This window comes from Spodoptera frugiperda, chromosome 28 (assembly GCF_023101765.2).
Source record: "Spodoptera frugiperda isolate SF20-4 chromosome 28, AGI-APGP_CSIRO_Sfru_2.0, whole genome shotgun sequence".
NCBI lineage: Eukaryota > Metazoa > Arthropoda > Insecta > Lepidoptera > Noctuidae > Spodoptera > Spodoptera frugiperda.
The window spans coordinates 2,674,647-2,699,118 of record NC_064239.1 but is presented as its reverse complement, the minus strand read 5'-3'; the positions used below and the strand labels follow the sequence as shown (position 1 = coordinate 2,699,118).

At 36.5% G+C, this 24,472-nt stretch overlaps 2 protein-coding genes across 3 annotated transcripts in view; one reads left to right on the top strand and one right to left on the bottom strand.

The window, feature by feature from the left end:
* Positions 1-2,004: 2,004 nt before the first annotated feature.
* On the bottom strand, positions 2,005-16,282 carry LOC118265532 (medium-chain acyl-CoA ligase ACSF2, mitochondrial). Its single transcript, XM_050706186.1, has 12 exons — positions 16,158-16,282; positions 10,575-10,758; positions 8,920-9,048; positions 7,205-7,425; positions 6,590-6,705; positions 5,932-6,038; positions 5,246-5,373; positions 4,703-4,871; positions 4,079-4,192; positions 3,480-3,622; positions 2,839-2,980; positions 2,005-2,267 (listed from the first exon to the last, which is right to left on the bottom strand). Exons 1-12 carry the CDS (start codon positions 16,208-16,210, stop codon positions 2,040-2,042), a joined length of 1,734 nt encoding a protein of 577 aa, XP_050562143.1. The 5' UTR covers positions 16,211-16,282; the 3' UTR covers positions 2,005-2,039.
* Positions 16,283-18,949: 2,667 nt separating this feature from the next.
* The window catches only part of LOC118265560 (serine/threonine-protein phosphatase 6 regulatory ankyrin repeat subunit A), a 40,494-nt gene continuing 34,971 nt past the window's right edge, over positions 18,950-24,472 (top strand). For both annotated transcript variants that reach the window (XM_035578491.2, XM_035578490.2), the window contains exon 1: positions 18,950-19,395. In XM_035578491.2, coding sequence (XP_035434384.1) covers positions 19,054-19,395 — 342 coding nt within the window. In that variant the 5' untranslated portion in view covers positions 18,950-19,053. The remainder of the gene's footprint in view (positions 19,396-24,472) is intronic.

The following is a 24,472-nucleotide window of genomic DNA, read 5'->3' as shown; positions in this document are numbered from 1 at the left end:
AACCCAAAAATGTAATTAACTTTTTTTTTGTCTGTTTGTCTGTTTGTCTGTTCGTCTGTGCGCGCTAATCTCAGAAACGGCTGATCCGAGTTGGATGCGGTTTTCACGAATATATTGTGGGATGCTTAAATTTACATTTAGTGTTTGTTTCATGTCAATCGGTTCATAAATAAAAAAGTTATGTCAAATTAAAGAATCACGTCGAACATTCTATGCTTATACCATTAATCTCCGCAACTATTTGACGGATTTGGTTGAAATTTGGTACAGATATAGTTTAGAACCTTAGAAAGGACATAGATATATTTTTATTTCAAAAATCAAAAAATAAAAATAAGAAATAAATTATTTATAAATAATTCTATGTCGATCGTTACACGACTTCGGTTCATGTTATTGTTTTAATTCATCGAAAAAAAAATAAATAGTAAAAAGGTATGAAAAAAATAATATCAATATAATAAAACATTTAGTACAAAGAAAATGCTCTAACGGAGTATAGATAATTCTATGTCGATCGTTACACGACTTCGGTTCATGTTATTGTTTTAATTCATCGAAAAAAAGTAAATAAATAGTAAAAAGGTATGAAAAAAAATAATATCAATATAATTAAACATTTAGTATAAAGAAAATGCCCGAACGGAGTATAAATAAATAATCCAAGTTGTCTTTATCCTCGATAGATGGCGTTGGGATCGAAATAGATCGCGCTATGGTTTCGTTACATTCATTTGGTTGGGTATCGGCCGAGCGCTTCGGTACTATCGTAGAAAAATTTCTATTATCAGTCGTATGATTATTTGTCTGTAGTGGTCCTGCTGTTTCGTATATTCTAAATTGGTTTCGTTGTATTTGTCAATTAATAAGTTTATGTGTTTGGGTTTTTTGGTTAAACTATTTAACGTAGGTTTAGTTTGATATCGATTATTAGTAGTTACTGTAGTTAGTTTTTTTAATAAAATTGTAAGTCTAATTTATAAATTAATTAGATTAGATTTAGATTTAAGTCGTTTCTTTTAAATTATTTAGTTTAAGCTTGGTTATTATAGCATAGAGGATAGGTTGTAATATAATTTCTTTTTTAATTGTTATAAATTCGTAATTCGTAGCTTTCTTTAGTTTTAAGTTAGTTTTCATCTTAAGTTCGGAAAGATTATAATATTTCTTTAGTTTAAGTCCGTTTTTAAACTATTTTTTCAATGCCCTAAGTGAGTATACATCTATTAAATTCAAACGAGAGCTCATTATGTTGATTTTTGAAGAGTTCCCTGAATATCTTCCACATCTCATTTTTGAAGAGATCCCGCGAGATCGGGAACTATGTGGTTAAAACCAAAAATTTGCCGGAAGTCACTATTCCACGCGAACGAAGTCGCAGGCAAAAGCTAGTATATACTATAACTTACGTGTCGGTATATAAGTACGTATTTTTATAATTTAATACATGCGTAAGTTTAAAAATTTATGATCCAACATTTTCACTGAACTAGACGTAGTGCTCGTGGATATTGGTTAATGAGGCTGTTATAATCGTCTAAAATTCCTTACTAGCCTCCGATGTCGGTTCACAGGGTTCGGTCCTGAGATAGTGTGTTATTATTATTCAACAATAGGTAGAAACCTACTTTCAAAATGGTGCATGATTTTGTTACGATCATATACATGCAACATTACATAAACTAAACTTGAAGTTCTCGTTTTATTTGAATCAAATTAAAATGTCATAGAATTCTCAACTAAGTTTTATTTTTATTGTGAGTAAGTGAATTCTAGAATTTTACTATAAAACTAATGATGAAAAAGCTTCCATCTCTCCACCGTTTAGGTTTAGAAGTTTAGTTATTAGTTAACTGACTGACTGTGAACATTAATATCCTGTATATCGGATTTCTAGACAGTGCCAAGTATTTTTTAGACTTGTTCCTGACAGTGTTGTCACGATGTTGCGGGAATCATTAGCGAAAAATAAAACCATTTTAGGTAATGAATAACGCAATGGAATAAGTACAAAAATAAATAAACATTTTATTAAAAAGCTACAATTTTCCACTCTCAACCATTTCTTTTAGGCGATACTTTTGTATTTTCCCGGAGGCTGTCTTGGGGAACTCTTCAATCGTCTTCAGCACCCTGGGGATCTTGAACCGGGCGATGTGGCCATCACAATGTCGTCTGACATCGTCTACCGTCACTGAAGCACCTTCTCTGACGCGAAGAACTGCGCATAACTCCTCACCGAGCCTCTCATCTGGGATGCCTATTACCTGGTGACAACAATAAGATATCGTTGGTTACGTAAACAAGATTCTAGTAAAGTTGTAGTACTCGCGATTACTGGGAATGACTCCAACGAGGATGTTTAATAAGTTTATTGCTTTTAAACAGAATTTAATAAAATTAAAATACGTATTTTATTGTGTATTTTATACGCATTTGCCTAATTTACTAGGTGATATCTATTACACTATCTGTGTACTATAAGGTGCCTAATGCTAATGCCTTTGCCTAATTAAATCTCTAATGGTGAGAATATGTTATTGTTAGTTTTTATTAAGGTTGAACCTAAATTTTACTGGGTCTTAGCAAGTTATACATGCTTATAAATTGTTATATTTATTTTTTTGTGATTTGGAACTGAGACCTAGGTCGTAAGCTGCACTACGAAGGGACCTAATAGTGTTCTCTAACCCGACTAGTAAATGTCCTGTCCTTAAAACCGAAAAAAAATATGCTGATGGCAAATCCTCCACTAACGTCAGTCAAAAATTGCCACGTTGGCAGTGAGCTCATAAAGGTGGGCTTCGTTCAGTTTCCAAGTTCAATTGTCCTAGTTACCTGACAGTCCTCAATATCAGGGTGTGTGATTAGTAGATCTTCAATCTCTTTAGGGGCGATATTCTCTCCGCCTCGAACTATAATGTCCTTCAGTCGGCCCACTATGCGGCCATAACCATCTTCGCTTATTGTGAATTTGTCTCTGTAATTTAAAAAAATACAATACAATACAATACGACAGCGATGATGTAGTGGTTACACGAGTGACTCCCAAGCTCTAGCTTGGCATTCATGATATACATAATAAGAACGATTTGGAAAAGTATCAATTATTGTAGCTTTAGAATTTTAGATTGCACGGTGGCTGGGCAACCGGCAGCCGCAAAACACGTAGCGGCTTCGATTCCCGCACGGAGCTATTCTTTATGTCATCTACAAATTGTTGTTTTGTGTCTAGGTGTCATGTGTATGTGAAATTATATGTTTGCAAATGCACCTACGACACAGGAAAAAATCCCAAATAGTGTGTGTGGTAACGTTAAAACATTCTTCTTAGGATGGAACCTAAAACCATCTGCTATATCTATCGTAATTGCACGCATCCCTAATATAAATTAAAACAGTGAAAAGTTGATGTAAATAGGTCTCCAATTTGATATTCAATATTTCTTCTTAAAGGGTTGTTGTTTAAGATGTCTTACCCAGTGTTAAGCCAGCCGTCTTCACTGAGCGCCTGCCTGGTCTTCGCGGGGTCGTCCCAGTAGCCGATCATGATGTTGTAGCCACGCACCACCAGTTCTCCTGGACTGCCGAATGGCACTGTGTCACCTTTCTCGTCAACAACCTGAGGATATGATAATAAATAGATGTATAAATGCTTATTAAAAAAAATACAGATATTTATGTAACAGTATCACTGCCTCTTTGGTCGAGTGGTCGCAAGTGCGATTGCCGGACAAGGGTTCTCAGGTTCGATTCCCGTGTCGGGTAAAGTTTAAATATAGCACGGCAATTTTCGGCTTTTCGAAAATTTCTCAGTAGTACCAGTACATGACAATAAGCTCACTCCCTACTACATTGGACTTATAACACAAATAGTGAAAAGGAAAAAAAGGTGTGACGTTGCATGGTTTTAAATCTCAAACTAGTAAACTTATGATTTCGCTCACAACGAACAGACGGATGCCAAGTGACCAGCGCCATTCATGGACCCCCGCTACACCAGAAGAGTTACGGGTGAAGGCAGATTTTCACAGGGTATGTGATAATCATTTCAGTGATATTTGACGTGAATACCTACCTTGGCTTCCACATGATCCTGAATGTAACCGACAGTCTCGGCCACCACGTCGATACTGTCGCCTGGGATACTCTGGAAAATACACGCTGTGGTCTCTGTCATACCGTACAGACCCTGGAAAGAAACAAAGTTACTTGGTAAGTACTAAACTTGGAATTGAAAGGATAGATAATGAAAGCTTCAGTGTAAAGAAAGGACAACTGCCCAAAACGTGGCGTACGTTAATGGTTGAGTGACCGTCTACTGTTGTCATCTGTTCTTTCTTAATTAGTAAACCTTGTAACCTGAACTATGACTATGATATCACCTATCACTTACTCTTAAAACCAACATCAATAAAATCTCAATAATTATTTTTCAATGTCTAAACTATACGACCCCAATCTTAGCTCTGTTAAAATAACAATCAAAGTATAGAATATAAAGCTAAACTTTAAACCATTTAGTTCATACAATATCCACATGGGCGCTAGTGTTACATCTCAAGAGTACGAAATTTCATAATATCAATATCGACCGATCGAAATTGGATTCAAGAGTAAGCCTCCAGGACTATGGTGTGCAGTTGGCTGTAACCCCATGTAAAATAATAACTCATTATTTTATTAATCAAAACCCAAATACCTTCACTGTTTCAGTCTTAAGATACTTCTGCATGTCTCTAATGAGCTGCGGACTGCAGGGTGCCCCAGCTGCCAGTGCTACTCTCAGCTTGGACGGAACATCACCCATCGTTCTGATCTTCGCCAGCATGTCCACATACATCGTCGGGGTACCCATTATCACAGAACACCTGGAAAATAGGAATTGATTTTTTGGTTAATGGACGTTTAAAATAAGGAAAGGTATCACAGTTATACAAAGTATTACTGGGCTGATTTTCGAAAATTTCCCAGTTTGGAATTGCACGGAGTTTGTAATTGTGCCCAGTATATGGCAATAGGCTCACCCCCTATCATATGGGACTTAAAACACAAATGGTGAAAAGTGGGTGTGTATTAATTACTGGCGAGTTGACATCGTATTTTGGAGATAGAGGTCTTCTACAACATAGGTAACATGAGAGTAAGCCATTATACAATGGATCTGAGTGAACTAAGTTATAGTTTGAGACATAGATAGGTTACTGACCTATCTAAGAATAAGCTAGACAAAAAGTAGACTTACTTTTCAGCAAACAAAGCCTTGATATTGTCATCAACATTATAGATGGCCCCAGCCAACACTAGTGAACTACCGTGCCTCAAACCGCCCAGGATTGTCACTATAGAACCAAGAGCGTGGAACAGAGGCACCTGGAAATAAAAAAATAACATTATCATCTGAACATGATGGTAATTTGGGGTTCAATCAATCATTTTTTTTTTACGGTTTTAGTCGGCAAATTACTAGAATGATCACCTGATGGTAAGTAATCGCCGCCGCTGTACTTGTCCATACAAGTACAACAAGATTAAGTGTGCGAAAGCCATGCTTCGGCTCGAATGGGCCGGCTCGACCGGAGTGATACCGCGGCCTCACAGAATACCGACGACAACCCCCCATTTCCCAATCTTCCCAATCCCCGATTCCCGAACAACAACGCTTAAATTCCTAACCCCCAAAAAGCCGGCAACGCACTTGTAACGCCTCTGGTATCAAGTGTCCATGGGCGGCGGCGATTGCTTACCATCAGGTGATACGTCCGCTCGTTTATTTTTTAATTCATAAAAAAAACAACTTAAACACCAGGGACGTTACTAGTGCGTTGCCGTTTTAGGGGTTAAGAATTTAAATGTTGTTGGGAAATTCGGGATTAAGAAGATTGAGGAGTGTCATAGAAGCAATTAAATTAAAATAAATGTATTAATTACCTGTACACAAATACTATGATGTCCTTGATCTAATAAGTTTCTCTTGCCTACAAAGTACGTGTTGTTTACTACGCCCATGTGGGAGTCTAGAGCTGCTTTTGGGTCCCCTGTAACATGAGAGTGTTTGGTTAATAAATGCATTGGAATCGGAAAGTCTAATGACTCTTCATTTGACTTATTCTATCCATTATTATCATTTATCTATAATATTGACTGAGTCAGGTCTACTGTTGAACATATGCCTTCCCTAAAATGTGTTTGCTGAAATCCCTACACTTTATTTTTGAGGGAATAATCATACTAGAGTCTTCATCCCGCTTTGGGTATAACAAAAGAGAGTGTCAGACTCTTACTGACTAAAAACCACGCCGTCCCTACTCCTGCTTCGAGCTTGTGTCCCAGTAACTCGCTAGGTCGTCTGCGAGAAGCAATTTTAGGGATCGTGGTTAAATCATCAAAATTAACTAAAAATCACGGTTTACTCAATACTCTTACGTACGTTAATTAAGTACGTCTCACGATAGTTATTATAAAAAGTCACCAAAAATAAAGATATCTCTGCTATCCCTTCCATAATGGTTGATTATATAGGTATATTAGGTCTACTAGCATTCTCATTAACCAAGGCACTGTCACAGTAAGTACCTCTGAACCTCACCAGTGGTGCCCGATGTGAAGTGTATGATGCTGCCGTCGCCCGACTTCACCTCGCCGCCATATTGGGAGATCTGGCTGCCGGAGCCCGTCAATAAGGAATCATACTGTATGGTGCCCCTGTGCCAACAAGACATAGATAGTTTAAGTCATCATCATCAGCCGAGAGACGTCCACTGCTGAACAAAGGCCTCCCCCTTAGTCCTCCACGTAGAACGACAAGCCGCCACCTGCATCCACTGGCTATCCGCGACTCTGACGATGTTGTTTTAGTCATGATTTACATAAAAATGAACAGCATTCCGCGAGCCACGACGTGGTGATTGTCGCGCTGCACATGAATATGAGCCTTTAGTATGGCTTGAAACTAGTCGAGTTCCTCGTCAAACAGTTACGTAAGTAAGGCGATAACATAATAATTAAAATAATACAGTTTTTGAACATTTAACATTATTATCTGAAGAAGTAAAGGCTTATGTACCTATAGGTACTTTAAGTTAAAAAGAAAAAAAAATAAAAATGAAACATAATCGTTAAACTATATGGCTTCGTGACTCATAGAAAAATAGTTATACGCCTATCATATCACTTAAACTGTGATTTCGATAATGAGACTTACGCTAATTTATCCCTTCCAGCATTAATAATAGAGTTCAAAGTTGGAAACTCGCTGGACTTCCAAGAGCCTGGCCCACTGTTTTGTAGCTCAGGTATCAGTTGCGATAAGGCCTCGTAGTAATTTCTCCTTGGCAACGCGTCTCCTATGAGTAAACTCTTCATTCCAGTCTTCTTTATACAGAAACTTAGTTCTTTCTTTTCGTATGCTGGATTTATTAATACCTGGAATGTCAAATAAGAATGGTTGAAATTTATACTTTAGTAATGATAAATTAATCAATGGAAACTGCAACTTTCTTATAGTACCTAGGGCAAGTGACCCGGTTGTGGCCATCGACCCCTTTGTGGCCATTTGGGCCTTCAAATATTTATAACTAAGGCATGGACAAATAAATTACTCTGTTATGTACAGTATTTAAAATATTGAATATTGTAGACACTGATACCGTTGGCAGCTTTGATGTGTCAAACTTCACTTTGATGCAACAAGTCATTCTTTTTAGTTGAGGGTGAAATTGTTAAGATCTTAACAAAAAAGCTAAGGCGAGCGTGTGAGGATTTGGTTTTTATTTTTTAAATCTTTGCTTATTGTTTGGATGTTTATGTTAATACTACATGAAGAATATATTGTCTAAGTGGAACTAAAGTTATTTTGTCGCCATATGTTTCTGAAGTGAGTTTATTACTAGGTGGCCACTAATGGAGACAAAATTATGAATTTCTCCATCTTTGGCCACATGCCTGGCCAAAATTTTTGTACATAGACGCCCCACTTCTAGTCATTTATCGTAATTTATTTATTATTTTTCCTTGGCTTTACATATCAACAAATACATATTTTTCATTTTCAGAGATGCAATAAATTGCCTTCACACAAAAGGGAGGTCAGTTTACTTTGCAGCTTTTACCAACGTCATATAAATGTTGATCTCTTTATTTGTAAGTTAAATTCAAGTGAAGTAATAATATTTCATATTTTCCAAACTAAATGAAAACCATTGTTTGTAAAATGTTCAATTAAATTAATAAATTTTGATTACTTTTATGGTATTTTTTGATGGCCAGAACTGGCACACGACCGTGGCCAGAAATGGCACGAATCTGGCCAAAAATGGCACAAACTCCCTTTATTTTTTTCTTTTTTATACAGTTATTTTTCTATTGGACGTTCTTTAAAAAAGGGTTTTCTTAGGCAAGGTTAATACATGTTAAATTACTTTTTACAAGAAATATGCTCGTGGTAACAAAAACTATAAGTTAAGAAAGCCTCAAAGTCGACAAAATTCTTAAAGTGGCCACAACCGGGTCACTTACGATATTAGTAAAGAGTTTTGTACTAGTAAAGAATTCATCATCATCCTCATCACAAACAGTACGTGGGAGTCCACTGCTGGACTATTTGGGCCTATTCAAAAGAGGGATTTGCCATTAATCTCAACGTATGGCAAACAGATTGGAAGTCAAACTAGAATAACATTTATCAAAGAATATTGTTACTCGGTCTTCATGAAATACGTAGTCCCTTACGGCCAATTCCAATAACCTTATCTATCGATAGATTTGTCTACCAGAGGTAGAATTTTGACACATTTTGTATGGAGATTATGTCAAAATACTATCTCTAGTAAGCAAATCTACCGAAAGATAGATTTATTGGACTTGACCGTTAGTCGCTATAACAGTTATTTAAGAATGTAGTTCAACATAATAACTTACAGATATAAGGCCGGCCCTGGCAGCGGCGACTACAGCGACGATCCATGCTGCACTATTGTGTGACCACACCCCTACTGTGTCGCCTTTCTGCAGGCCTTGGGCGCGGAGAGCACAGCCCAATGAGTCCGCCTGTAAGTGAGATGTCAAACATTTTTTTTAACATTTCCCCACATTAGGATTTTCTCCTGTGTCGTGGGTGCGTTTACAAACATACAAATTCACATGCACATGACACCCAGACCCGAAACAACAATTTGTGGATCACACAAAGAGTTGATCCGTGCGGGAATCGAACCCGCTACCCGTTGCGCGGCAGCCAGTTGCCCAGCCACCGCACCAACCGTGCAGACTTATTAGTTGGGTACTTTATTAAAGTTTTGCAAGACATTTTTAAGGTTCAACCTGGTAATACATTATAAATAGGTGTCATTAGGTACTTTTTAAGGGTCAACTTCTGACACATAATAAGTCAGAGAGCTAAACTTCGACGCGAATGGGCCGGCTCGGAGTGTAACCACAGCCTCACAAAAAACCAGCGTGCTTCATCGTGTGAGTGCGGATACTAGAGGCCCAATTGACTCTCTCCCCAATCTCCCCGAACCTCATATCTCCAACAATCCTCAAATTTCTACTCCCAAAAGGATGGCAACGCACTTCTAACGCGATGTTTGAGTGTTTCGGATGTAGTTCATGGGCGGCGATAATTGCTTACCGTCAAGTGATTCATTCGTTTGACAGTTTAATTGAATCGATTTGAAACCTATTCTCCATTATCAAATATGATTTTAAGCAAAATTGTAAATACTTGAATGTATTATGATTCATAGTCATTTAGAAATCAAAGATTTAGAAGGTTTTTAATAAAATAACTTGATTGAATAATAATAATAAATGAATGGTTTATTAATTACCCATAATAAATAAATAATGAATAATTACTCATTATTTACGAGTCAAATACTGACAGAGAACGGAATTAGTGGCGTTTTGCTGCAAGTATTAAATAAATTATTAATAAAAAGGTAATTGGGTATTGGAATTATTATCTGACAAGCTGCTTTAAGCTGTTTTTTGGCATTGTTGCTTTTGGAAACATAAATACAGTATTATTTTCATAATTTAATGTGAATTTATAATATGACAATATTCACCAACTTTCACTGAATTCTCATAGCGGTCTGCTTTTGGACTTTGGGCTGTTCTACATAAAATGCCATAGGTGGATTGGAAGTCGCCTTTGAGAAGTTTATTTATTTACTTATAGTTTATGAGAGAGCGCTGCTGACTGGTCTCTATTAAATATCTAGTACCTTAGGCCGTGACCCCGACTGTCCGTTAAGCTGCGTTGCATCCTCGCAGTGTCGTTTTCCATATATTTTTTGCTTTGCTTCGAAGCAAGGCAGCACAACGGTCAAGTGGGGCTAACCGGGGCCTTAGTCGGCTATTACGATACCACAGGAAAAGTAGGAGTGAAGATAGATGCATTGTACTCTACCTACCTACCAACATTTTATAAAATTATTTTTTACCAATAAATAGATAGGTATTTTTCTTCATGATCGTCCCACTAAAGAGCCGGAGCTTGCCTGCCCTCCATACACTCTCTACGCAAATCTTTCTGCGGCTATTCCGATTATAAAATATGCAAAACCAACCTGTTTCAACAACTCAGCGTATGTGATGGTGATGTCTTCATGGAGAGACCTGATGGCAACCCTGTCAGGATACTTGTTGACTGTCTGCTCTATAACCTCGCCCAGCGAGTCATACGACAGTGGTTCGGAGCCCGGGTTGTGTAAGTAACTTTGGCCAGCACCCACTTTAAGTTGGTGGCTCCATCTGTAAAATATTTATAATATTTATAATTTATAATAAAGTAGCTTTCGTAAGAAATAACATTGTTAACTTAAGCAAATCATCCTTAAAGAAAATGCTGAAGAAAGAATATTTAAATAAGTTAAATACATAAGTGCCTGTTTAAAATTAAAAAATAAAGTTCTTTTTTTTACATTAAATGGGTCGACGTTTGGCCGCTATCTCGCCTGATGGTAAGTGATGATGCGGCCTACGGTGGAGCACGTCTGCCCATAAGCAACCTATTCACTCGGGCTTTGAAGACACCCAGGTTGTACCCATCAGGAAACACAGACTCCGGCAAGGAGTTCCACTCCCTAGCAGTTCGCACAAGGAAGCTTGAAGCAAGTTCATTGTAATAGATATAAAGTATGTATTATGTATTTATAAATAATAGTAATAAGCAATTACATTGTATAAGTATAAGAGCGCCACTCTCGCCAACAAACTGTAATACAGTTTGGCGATTTTTGATGTAAAAGTTCATACATGTATATTTTGGTCAATAAATGTTTATTTAAAAAAATGTATATATTTAGAGGATGCATTGCAATATTCTTTTGTAGTTTGTATAATGTCTGTTAGAATATTTTTACACGCTAAATATTCAATTATATGAGAAAAGACAGATTTACATATTTTGCTCATTTATGATGATCACAGCATTATGCTTACAAGATTTTATTTTTAATGTGTCTGGATTTTGCCAAGAAAAAAAACAGGCATAATTGAATAGTTATTCTTTGTAGGCATAATTTGTAAGAATAATTTGAAGTTCCAAGAATATGAATAATTTGAAGGAATAGTTTGTAGGAATAATTTGTAGAAATAATTTGTATGCATCATTTGTAGGAATAGTTTGTAGGAATAATTTTGTAGGCATAATTTGTAGGAATAATTTAAAGGAATAATTTGGAAGAATAATCGGTAGGCATAATTTGGAAGAATAATCTGTAGGCATAATTTGTAGGAATAATTCGTATGTACAATTAGTAGAAATAATTTATAGGAATAATATGTTTTATTTCCTGCGCAGGTAACGTAAGTACTTGTTAGATAAATAGTACCTAACTGTACATGCAAGTGACTGATAAGCAAAGACGTAATAAATGTTGTTATCTTCATAATAAATACAGCTGACTGATGGGAATCGTAAATATGGAAGCAATACGACGAAAGTAGTGACGAAAATTACATTAATATTGATTTATTCATAGTTTGCAGACACATCTTCTATTATTCTACGGACTACTGACCATAATGTCTTTTTTTATGGAATAAGCCGGTTAACGAGCAGATCACCAGATGGTAAGCATTCGCCGCCGCCTTTGAACACTTGAAGCACCAGAGGCGATACAAGTGCATTGCCGGCGTTGCGAATTTAAGCGTTGTTGGGGAATCGGGGATTGGGAAGATTGGGAAGGCGGGTTATTGGGCCTCCGGTCTTAAGTTCGATCTTATTGTGAAAAATGGAAAATAAGTGACAAATGTGGATAAATGTAGAACACTGGACGACCTTTCCTTTTAATAGAATTTGGTCCAATCGTTCTCAAACTAAGCACTTGGCAACTATAAATACTTATAGGCCTATAGATTAAATATTTCCGTTCGATTTTAGTCCACATTTATACAACTTAGTATCTGAACGGTTGGCTAATCGCGGTCACTATCAGATAAAACAAAATAAATAAGAAATGGAAGTTGGACAATTAATCTTTAAACTAACAATTTATGTTTGTTTAGAGAACAAATATGAGAATTGTAACAGGAATGTTGATTGCGTAATAATGGACCTAGTCATTTCTAAGTACAGTGAAACCTCGTTAAGTGAGACATCAAGGGACCTTCAAATTGGTATCACTTATAGAGGTATTCCACTAACCCAGTGTCTCAAATAACCAGGTATAAATAAACATTTGTCTCGTTTACAGAGGGTTCCATTAATGGAGGTGAACATATGAATTATTTCACATAAAGAGGTGTGATTCTTAAATAAAACAATGTGTTATGTGCACATTATAAATGAATAAGAATAAGTAAATCAACAAACAAAACGATGTTGTCTCAGTTACTGAGGTTTATGCATTAAAATTCACTTGCTGTCTCAGTTATAGAGGTAACTAAGATGATAAATCGAAAGAACAAATCCCAGATATAGAGGGTTTTTTGTCCCACTAATAGAGGTAATTCAGTGCCAATGGGTAGGGACCTCAGTATGAGTTCCAGTTGTGGAGGTTTCTCACTTATCCAGGTCCCACTTAACGAGGTTTCACTGTATAAGGAAATAAGTAAATGTTTTATATTAGACTAGCTACATCCACACAGTTTCACCCGCTCTGTTCGGCTCCTAGTTATCGTAGCGTGATTCTTTCAATTATTATCTGTCTATTGTATGTTTAATCGACTCTAGTTGCGAAAAATTAAAAGATACATACGCCTATTATTACAGATTTTTTCGTTTTTACAAAGAAGTTTATTTGAACAACTCATCTAACTAGATAGACACTACTATGTACTATATGACTACTTAGTCATTGAACATGATACATATATTAACTTATTTACACACAATACTGCGTATACATATGTTAGAATACTATTTGTGTACAATTGCGTACATTACGGATACCAACGGACAGGAGACAGCATTATCGTGAACATAGTATAGTGACTAACGGAACTGAGTGATATGGGATATTTAAAGTTTGATAGCAGCACTGTGATAGTTTTGTACAATAAAATTATACCTAATTAATAATTCAACAAAAAAACAAGTAACGCGGGTTCGAACTACGCTTTTGGTCCTTTGTTTATTTAGTCAACAACTACTTACATTTGGCAAATCCGTAAAAGTTCCTGCAGTACTAAAAATGTTGTAAAAATAATCAAACAAGAAAAATCTTTGGATCGAACTTCATTTTTGATAGAAACTCTATAAACGAATGTCGAAATTCGACCGATTTTGGATTGAGATCCGTGCATTGAAATCGGTATTAAGTGCTCTTCTATATTAGACCTCCCTAGAATACATTAGTGCATAGCTTTTTCAGTTTTACGCGACTAATTAATTGCAGTCTAGAACAACTTTTTGATATCTATGAGAAAAAAATATGTTTGTTCAATATGTGTAACAGTGGAAAAAATACCATAAATTAATCTATCGTCGAGGTAACGACGTAGGTAATGGCGTGGGTGCTGATAACCAAGGTAATGATTATAAAAAATAAAATATAAAATTACACATTTTGTATGGAGCTTATGTCAAAATTCTACCTCTGGCAGGCAAATCTAACGATAGGTAGGTATTGGAATGTGTCGTTAGTAGATAGATATAAAAAATTGTTAGAAATCGCTACAGACCAAGAGAGATAGCAGAAACTGAAAAAGGTCTACACCATAGCGGTAGAAAAAAGCTAGACAAGAAGAAGTATACAATGCATTTTCTTTGGTTCATACTTATGATTTACAATGTCTTTTAACCTCCGGAGAGTTAAGTAGCTTCAATTATAAATTCTAAAACTCTAACCCTGTTAAAATTGGCGTTCCATTGTCTCTGCCTACTCCCATGGGAGACAGGCGAGAGTTTATGTATTTATATAATGTCCATGCGATACCAAAAAACTAAAGTCAGATATTTGAGTCGAATTTGATCAATTTCCTTGAGTTTCAATAATTTTCATATTAGATACTATTTTTACTGCGGAAATCTAGTAGCGTAGCCTAGAACTTACGATTTTGTAATCTGACGGATAAACATTATCTTTAGACACGAGTGATAAGATCGCAATTTGGCAATATTATTGTATCTAAACATGTACCGTAATGATTGGTCAATAATAAATTACTCATCAATGTTTTTTGTCATCACGATCTTTGGTACTTAGCCATGTCATTTTTTCAATATATCGTACTCTAATGGATAAAAGCTGTACTAGTTTCGAGGCACAGAGGGAATCTTTATCATGAGCGGCGTGCGCAGAGGCAGCGACGTCGTCACAGCCAGTTACTGTAGTAAAATACTGGTATGCATCGGTTAAACCGTGATTTTTATTTAATTTAGTATGTCTCACGATAGTCATAAATAAAAATATTGTCGTAAGTACTCTTAAAACCATTGTGTTTTTGGCATCTGTATATGAATAATTATACCTATTTATTCAATAGCTAATTGGCGTGTTAACATAGTGGCTTTACCAAAGCCTGTTGCAGCTGTTTGGTTCCCGCACAGCAATTCTGTTTGTTTGAGATTATGCACCTATTTATGTATGTAAATCATTGCTGATCAGACATCTCGGTGACTTAGCTTTTCATTTATCAATCTTGTGAATATTAATAGATACTTATAATCGTTTGTTTTTCATACCTGTCATCCTTACTGAACTAAATTATGAATGTTGGGACACAAAATACGTGGGTTTGTCACTAATCTCCATATAATAAATCGATAAATCATTACGTTGTTATGTTGGATGATATAAAGATAAATAGATATTACATGAATGTCATACATTATACACACATACAAAATGTGACACCTACACTTTTTACCACTTGTAAGTACAGTGTATTATGACTAAATTGTACAACATAAACAAAATTTTAAAGTTCTTAAATACATCAGAGGTACATAAATGCAGGCTTCACAACTTACGATATAACTGTGCAGTCGAACCGTACAAATCTACTTAAATGTTGTATGAACGATTTAACTGTACGGTTCAACTGTACAGATTCAAAACGCAAGGTGTGTAACCTGCATTAGTATATTCAAATGTAACTTCTTCTCAATAGGATGTCCAGTGTGCAGTCGACAACTTCTTTTTTCAAGCGGATAAAACCAATAAAGCCTTAAACATCTATACCTACTAATATTATAAAGCTGAAGAGTTTGTTTGTTTGTTTGAACGCGCTAATCTCCAGAACTACTGGTCCGATTTGAATAATTCTTTTTGTGTTGAATAGTGCATTTATCGAGGAAGGCTATAGGCTATAAAACATCATGCTATGACCAATAGGAGCCGAGCAGAGCGGGTGAAACCGCGCGGAAGTAGCTAGTATATATATACAACCCTATAATTAACAACAGATCAGTGATGTCTATATGGTCACTCGACTGATGAAGTAATCAGACCAATCTACCTTTATTTTAAATAAACATAATATCTTACCATATCTTAATAAGCCTACTTGTACCCGGAGTTACAAATACCGGTTCCTCTACATTCTTGCATCTAAAAGCAACAAAACAAACAAACAAAACGCACGAACTATGCACTTACATACCATGGGACAGAACACCAAATGCACGGTAATCTACCTAAGTACATATTTAACTCCAATCAAAAATCAATCTTATTATTATCTAGTAGTAAATTTCAAAATACCTTTTATGAGCAATACCACGGAGTCGCGTAGAGTTGATCACACTTTTCCACATTTTAATCACACACGACCACACCGCTTGAAACGCAGTAACGAACTGATTAACTCACAACGGCAACGTATTATCATAATAAACACTACTTATCATACCAGATGATAATATTTAAATATGGCAGTTATCTATATTAATTATGTACATAAATGTGCATAATACTTTATCAAGGAAATTCAATTAATTTTGTCGCATTATTTCATACAAAAGTTACAGGTTGACGAGAGAAAGCGTTGAATGCGCAGGAGTGGTTTTTTTGGGTTTATTCGTGATTCCTTCGAAAGGTGATCAAAAGCCGTTCATTCAAGCTATGAAGTAATAGTAGAGTAGGTGACATTTGTCATCACTCCTACAAAGGGCATTTTTTGGGACAATCCCGCCACAACCGCTGCAACTTCTGTAAGCCGGGATTTACAGTAGATACACCATGAAAACACAGTCCCAAGGACATGAATGACTGTTTTGGTTCCGAGGTAACGGAATAAATCAGAAGATATTATTAGAGGAGAAGAAAAAGAAAACGATAGTTTCCTCGGACAGAGGGCACCGAAAAGTTGTCTAAGGGACGCCGTCTAATACACGGAATGCTCAAAGCAGTCAGGATTGACTACTTCAAGCTGCGACTGCATAGTCAACTATAGACACACGTAGGTAGTTATCAATTGGCAGCAGCTTCAAGTTGTTGACTTTAACTGCAAGAGCGATCCATGTAAGTGAATCACTGGGTAACTGCTCAAGCAGTCCGTGTATGGCGACTGCAACTCTAAAGGGCTGCTACAGCAATGCTCTTTGATAAACCAGAACCTATATTACCTACCTATCTACGTGATCTATAAACAATCTCCTTGCTTTGCAGACTTGTAGAGAGCGAAGAATTTGGCCTTGATCTCTGTCAAACTTCCTTAGGCTCGTCTCGACTCTTCAACAAAACGGGTCTCACGGGATGTAATAAAAAATAAAAGATGTTAATAATAAAATGGGAGGATGGATTCAAATTTGAAATAATAGAATATAAATTGTCTCATCATCATCATTATTATTCATTATGTTTAAGATAATAGATAAGATAATATTGCTAGAATCTTACATACACCAATTTGAATAAGTAATTAATTATTAATTCTCCTCCCATTTTAATAAATTATGGAGATAGAAATGACTAAATACCTTTAAAACGAAGTCATCTTATTTTGTAAAGAAATAAGAAATGCCCAAACGTATACATACAAGATATGGAAAAACAATAAATAGAGAAACATAAATTATTGTTTGTAGTAGATCTATCGAACCTGCACCACGTTGTGCAGTTAATAGCCCAGTCGCTGCGCTAATGGTGTAGCCGTAGTGGTTATCCTACTCAATGAGACTAACGTACATATATTGTGTAAAACTGCAAAGTTTGAAGCAATTTTCAGATAAACAATTGAAAGACCAGCAATCAACAAGCGCAACTTACACGAACCATCAAAAATAAAAAGACCCTCACCAGCCGAGGATACCTCCTTAGCTTAACCCGATGTGTAGTGGAGCTCCATATTTTGCACTGACGTAAGGACACCGCGCTTGTATAAATTACTACACAAATTATACGTAACATAACGGACCACGGTCAAGTCTTTGTATTCTTTTTGGTATCTGATCTTGGCGATGGCTGAATCGAGGCCGCGCGCCGGCCGCGCCCCCGCGCCCCGCCGCCCGCCCCGCACCGGAAGTGGCGCGTGGGGCGCACGCGACGCCACCCCGCCCGCCTCGCCCGCCTCGCCTCGCACACACCGCTACCCTCTGTGACGAAACATGCAAATTCAGCCGACCTCCTAAGGCCACGATACAGATCTTGGTAGGTGAAAATGCGTTACAAATGTATTTTCCGCCTTCCTGTTCTCTCTAACAAGGTCGCGAGGTGAAAGATCTAGGTGATCCTTCGCTATATATATATTTCATAATTACGACGCATTAACCTTATTCTCAACTTTATTATGAAAATAAATCCTTATGGGTGTACTCTGAAAGTATCGTTTGACGAAAATTACGAATTAAATTAAAACAGCAATGTATTGGTCCCTGCTTCTTTGTGGGGCGGAATTCGAACGCTGAAACCGTTAAGTCATCGGGCACTGACTTTGCTATTTAATTTCATTACTAAATTGCAACACCTTTGACACATCGAGTGTATCATATCATAGTGGGTTACAGTTGAACAATGCCACTATACAGAATATTGAACCCACCTTGCGCTAAAAGATTAAAAAATAATAAATAAAGACTATTAGCGAAATTAAATACGGACTTATTTTCTTTTACAAAATAAAAAGAAACCTTTTATTTACACAGAATAATGCCATATTTGTCTGTATATTTGGAATTTGGTGCCTTTCTTGAGTTTGTACGATTTTGTACTGCATTGGACCTAAATATACATGTGTATGTACTCTTCTCTACTTACGCTTTAACCAGCGCAGATACTGCGGCAGAAGAAGGACAGTTCCAATAATACTCCTGTTTATTGGAATTTATAATCGTAATAACGAGATTATCTTATGAGGGTTCATGACACGAAAACGAAAAAACCAGGAGTTTATCAAAAAGTAGGGATCAGTGGTGATAGAATAAATGGGTCAATGCATGGGACGCTCTGAGACATCGCTCGTGGGAGTTTGTTTGTAAATCCAGCCGGGCGCACCGTCGCCTTTATTTACTTGAAGCATGCAAGAAATCGGCTGGCGCTACGCAATCGTGCCGCAGTCATGCTCCGCCCGCCCAACGAATAACATACTCGGAGAGCTCGAGCCATGGCCGTTCGTGATACCTTGTGTAGTGCCTCGTAAATGTGATACTGTTATGTGACTATGTCTCAGGCCGCCGGCGGCAAGAAGGGAGGCAAAGGCCCTCCTAAGAAAAATGCTGACGAAGATAAGAATCCACCGGCTAAGGCCGCAGATGACGCTAAAGATGAGACTTCTTCCAACAATGGTGATAAAAAGGAAGTTAAGGAGAGCAACGGGACGGAGAATGTGGTCAAGCCTCCAAGTGCGGGGATTAACATCAGGGAAGTGGCTGCTAAGATCCTTATGCTGGCGCAGAAGGGAGAATGGCCAGCCGTGGAGCAGACGCTCAAGGTTTTGGAGAAGCTGGTGGCGGCAGGTGGCGAGGATGCCGTCTCCGTGCCCATGGCTGGGATCCTAGACCCGGTAATGTTCTTTTTTATGCCTAATATTATGCATATTCTGTCAGAGTTTTTGATGAAACCTCGAGATCTTCTAATCGCGCTTTTTTATTACTTGAATGGGCAGTTCTGCTTACACCGATGCTAAAGAAAAGCTCTAAAAAGAGTAATTAATTCATGTAATAAGTGGATAATCACAAAATATTGCGGTTTCTATGGTTTCTGGTTGACGCTTGGATAGTAGTTACTAAGTGGCTTCTCATTCTCCGTGACTTGAAAGCCATAATGTCTCGACATTGTCTCCTTATGACCAAGTTCTGTTGAGGATGCCATAAATCTTCTGCGTTACAGGATTTTAGAAGAATCATTGCCTATAGTGGAAACACATCAGATATTTTCGTTGCCAGACAACAAATGTAATCAAGAAATAATTGGATTCTTATCTATCAGTTTATTCTATAAATTTTTTGGGTTTTCTTTTATACATTCTTTCTGGAGTATCCATTAAAACGGAATGGTTATGTGGTACGCGTGGAATTCTTGACACCTTCATGCGTGTTGAACATGAATTTTAATCATACTTTTCCCTATTTATTGTAGCAGTGGACGTAATTAATGCTTATATTACTCTTTTACCTAAATTTTATTTTAAATCCAACTAGTTATGGTTTAAATTTGAATGATTGTGACATCTATACGACTTAAACTCCTATTACTATCCATAACGTTTTTCTCAACTTTTCTGTTAACCCTCGTTTAAATAAGCAGTGAGTCTTATACCACTTTATTATAATATAAGAATGGCCTTGTTTTAAGTCCAAATTAATTCCAGGTACACCTATTAGAGATGTCCTTCATATTTTTGTTAACCGCGTGGTCGGCAAAGGTCTTATAGTCGTACGTAGTGGTGAAACCTTCAACCTTCTTAGTTCACTCGATAACGGCTCCCCTGTAATCATTACTTTTATTAATCAGCTCTTGTAAACTTTTATTTATAAAGAATAAAATTAATATATCTGACTCTGAACGAGGGCTCGTTGGTCGAGTGGTTGCAAGTGCAACTGTCGGGCTATGGGGTTTTGGGTTCGATTCTCGGGTTGGGCATAGTATTACTGGAACTTTTTGGGAAACTTTCTCAGGAGTAGCACAGTTTGGATTTTTCCCGGTATATGGCAATAGGGTTACCCCTTACTACATGGGACCTTTAACACAAATGGTGAAAAAAAGCGGACATTATACAGTGGCATTATGTGTGCCTCCGCCTATCCTTCGGGGATAAAAGGCGTGACGATATGTAGTAATAAAATTAATTTGTGACAAAATTTGCACACAAATTCACACAAATTCCATAGATTTTGAGCATGCTGTCATTTCTTGTGGATTTTTTCGAAAAATATTTTCTTATAATAATATAACTTTAAGCCTTAAACCTTAAACCTTGCCCGCCTTGAGCATTGAATCTGTAACGCCTTGCTTAACCGTAGCGCTCGCGATCGCTCAACCAATACGCTAGACATTGTATTTTCAGTCTTATTATATTTTTTCCTGAATTACATGGAAATGTCGTGAGAAATCACCGGTATAATACGCCTGTAACTACTACCGTTATTGTAACGTTCGCGATCAACTACTGTTGCTCATTTTATACAATTGTTGCATTGCTTTTCGTTTTTTTTTTCGTAGACCGATACCTTTATTTAGTATGTTTTGTTTTGTTAACGATGCCCCACACTTGCATTTTCTCCTGTGTCGTGGGTGCGTTTACAAACATACAATTTCACATACAACATCACACCTAAACCAGAAACAACAATTTGTGGATCACACAAAGAGTTGCTCCGTGCGGGAATTAAACTCGCTACACGTTGCGCGGCAGCCTGTTGTCCAGCCACGGCGCCAACTGTGCAGTCGAATTTTAACTAATTATTGTCCTTATGATTATATTCAAACTCTTGAATAGTTTCTTCAGACAACAACAAATTACTTTGATATTTGTCTACAATAAAATATTAAGTCTTTTACTGCCAATAAAAAACTGTAGAAGGCAAATCCTCCGCTAACGTCGGTCACCGATATATAATCACACTTTTATTAATTCATTTGACAATATAAGTACTTTTTTCATATTTTCAGTAAATTAAGAAATTAGACATCACACGATGTTACAACACACTAAAAAAGTTGTAGTTTTTTTGTATTTATGCAATCCTCTTGTGTAGATGGAGCTCATAGTCCACCAGTTGACTGTCATAAGCGGTTGATGTTTATGTAATACATGCTTTTTATTTACAAGACTAGGTAAATAACTAAACCTAAGCTTACGTATAGTGCTGCGGTACTAGCCGGCCTCATCTAGGTATTTGAAATATTGACGTGTAAAAGTGTTATTTTATAACCTATTTACAGAAATAAATATCATTTACCATTTATCACTGCAGGAGTTACCGGAACTCCGTCTCAAAAAACTAGGTTTCTAGTCAATAAGAGTCTGACACTTCCTCTCATCTCGCCCAAGGCAGGAGAAGTCATTGGATAATTTTCCACCTAAAAATAACTAAATATTAAAAAAAAAACCGTGACTAGTTACATTTTTAACACGGCACTGATTTCAATAAATCTTAAAACTTTTTAAATTGCACTATGAAAATCTTATACAAATATTAAAATTGTAGAATGAGATTTTATTTATTTGAAATTAAAATATTTACACTACATAATCATAAAAAATATGCACAACTTACTACAACTTAAAACTAAAATAAAGAAAAAGAAATTAAATAAACATTATATCCTTTAGGCTTCGTAGTACTCGTCCGCATCACTGTCACTATGGAACGTTCCCAGAAGACTGGCCGCATTGCCACGTTGAAAGGCAATGCTTATCTTCTGACCGAAGAAATAGCCAGCCTTCTGGTCACGTGCAGAGTCAAGTAACTTACGTGCAATTTCTTTAAAGTCAAAGTCAAAATCAAAATGATTTATTTCAAATAGACCAGGAAGGCACTTTTGAACGTCAAAGCAAATATAATAATATTAATAACGTCTGTCTGTCGGTCAGTCTTCTAGTGAAGCTATTTGCTCGTTCCAAAGTGTAGATTCCTATGGAGAAGAACGAGCAAGAAACTCCATAGGTTTACTCTTTTTCAATCAGATTCACAATACAATTCGTGGTTACATTGTTAAAAACAGATCATTTAAAAATAATGAAATCGGTTACTAATTACAGTCCTCAAAGGCTTTAAAACTTAAAGTCTGTTTAAACTTTTAATAAAACAATATCATTTCATGATGTCACATTAATGACTCACGCACACATTCCAACTTTTCCGTATTTCCGTCCGGCAATATAAAAACTGCAATAAAAATTGAAACTAAAGCAATTGTCGATTGCCATTAACTATACGCATGTAAATTACATAAGTTATGACAGAGAGATATTTACAAAAAACAGTACTGTACTATCCCCCAAATTGTGCGTAAAACTTCGAAAGAGTTTCAACACTTTATTAAGTGGAATTTTTGTTAGCAAAAATAAATATTATACTGAATATTCTTAATGCTAATTTTTTTCACGATACTAAATTAAAAGATAAGGATCTTACAGAATATCTTCTGTCTGATAAGATAAAATAAAGTAACATGCATAATGCATGTTCCCACATCTAAAATGTTAGAATTTCATCATAAATTAAATGTTTTGTTCAAAATAAAGCCTTATTAACTACGCATTCTGATGGCACAGTATTTCTACGCTATTTAAAAGAAGATATTTGTTACTAGAAACTTCCTTAATTCAGGAATGTATGAAAAAGCAATAGCTCAGTTCTGATTCCGCCGTATATTTGAAACATGGCAGATCCCCGCGATTACGGTTGAATTTTTATTGAATAGCCCTCCATCACGTTATAATAATACGATCGTCTATAGTCGCTGGTTCAAGAAACTAAAGAGGTCTTCGATTTCTTCTATTCATTTCTTTCTTTTATATTCACGAAGATTTCGGTCTTTTGCATTTCTTTTTGCAATTGCATGCAAAACTCTCTCTATCTCTATATCTCGTATCTTCATTTGATCAAATTTGAATGTTGAAGAAAAGAAATTTTAAATAGGTACCTATCTATTAAGTCAATAAGAAAAAGGTAGGTTTATTATATTATAGAAGTAAATATCATTAGGTGGAGATATCATAAGTAAAATATCATTAAAAATCATCCATTATGACTTGGATGATTTTTCACCTTAAAAAAAAGGATCTACAACTAGACTTTTAGTACAAGTAGTAAGAAAGAATAGTGATGCTTCTTAATTTCTTTATGCCATATTGAAGTAGGCAATCTTTCTAACAAAATCGTTTGTTATTCTATTCGGCTCTCTATGTAAACAAACAAAGCTTCCCGTTGGCAATCAGTCACAAACCATTTGTTGCTAACGAATTAAATCACGTGAATATCGACATAACTCCAGAAGAAAATAAAGGGACATTAGCGAGGGGATCCCTGTCCCAATTCTCAAAAATTATGGTGTTTCCAAGTTAATATAAATAGTATCGTGTGTTTCGTTCAGGGGAGGTTTTGAGTTAAATTTTTGTGTTGATTCCTGCAGTGGCGGATTTGGAATGCATGGGGCCCATTTTAAAATTTATCGAGGGGCCCTTGATCTTGGAAACACATAAAGCAAAACTTTAAAACTTTAAGTTGGGTTTGGTTGTAGCCCCCTTACAGTGGGGCCCGTAGCTATAGCAATTCTTGTTACATGGGTAATCCGGCTCTGGGTTCCTGTGGAGGGAACGGACTGTCTGTTCGATATCTTGGCAACGGATCGCGTGCTTGTCTGTCGCTCAACGAGACATCTTTCCACGTTTTTACTGCCTTTACAGGGGATGCCTTACAGCCGGATCGATCAGAACTATCGCCATATATGATTTGTTTTGCTATTCGCGTGAGATTGTCTGCTTCCATTTTGAATTCTTGAGCCTTTGTGAGCATAAATCAATATTTGGTTGATCGTACTTTATGTGGCAGTGACTTCCTAGACGATGCATGTTTTTGGATCTGAAGGTCTTTGGATGCTCGTTCACAGGCGAGGCGTCATAGTCAATGACA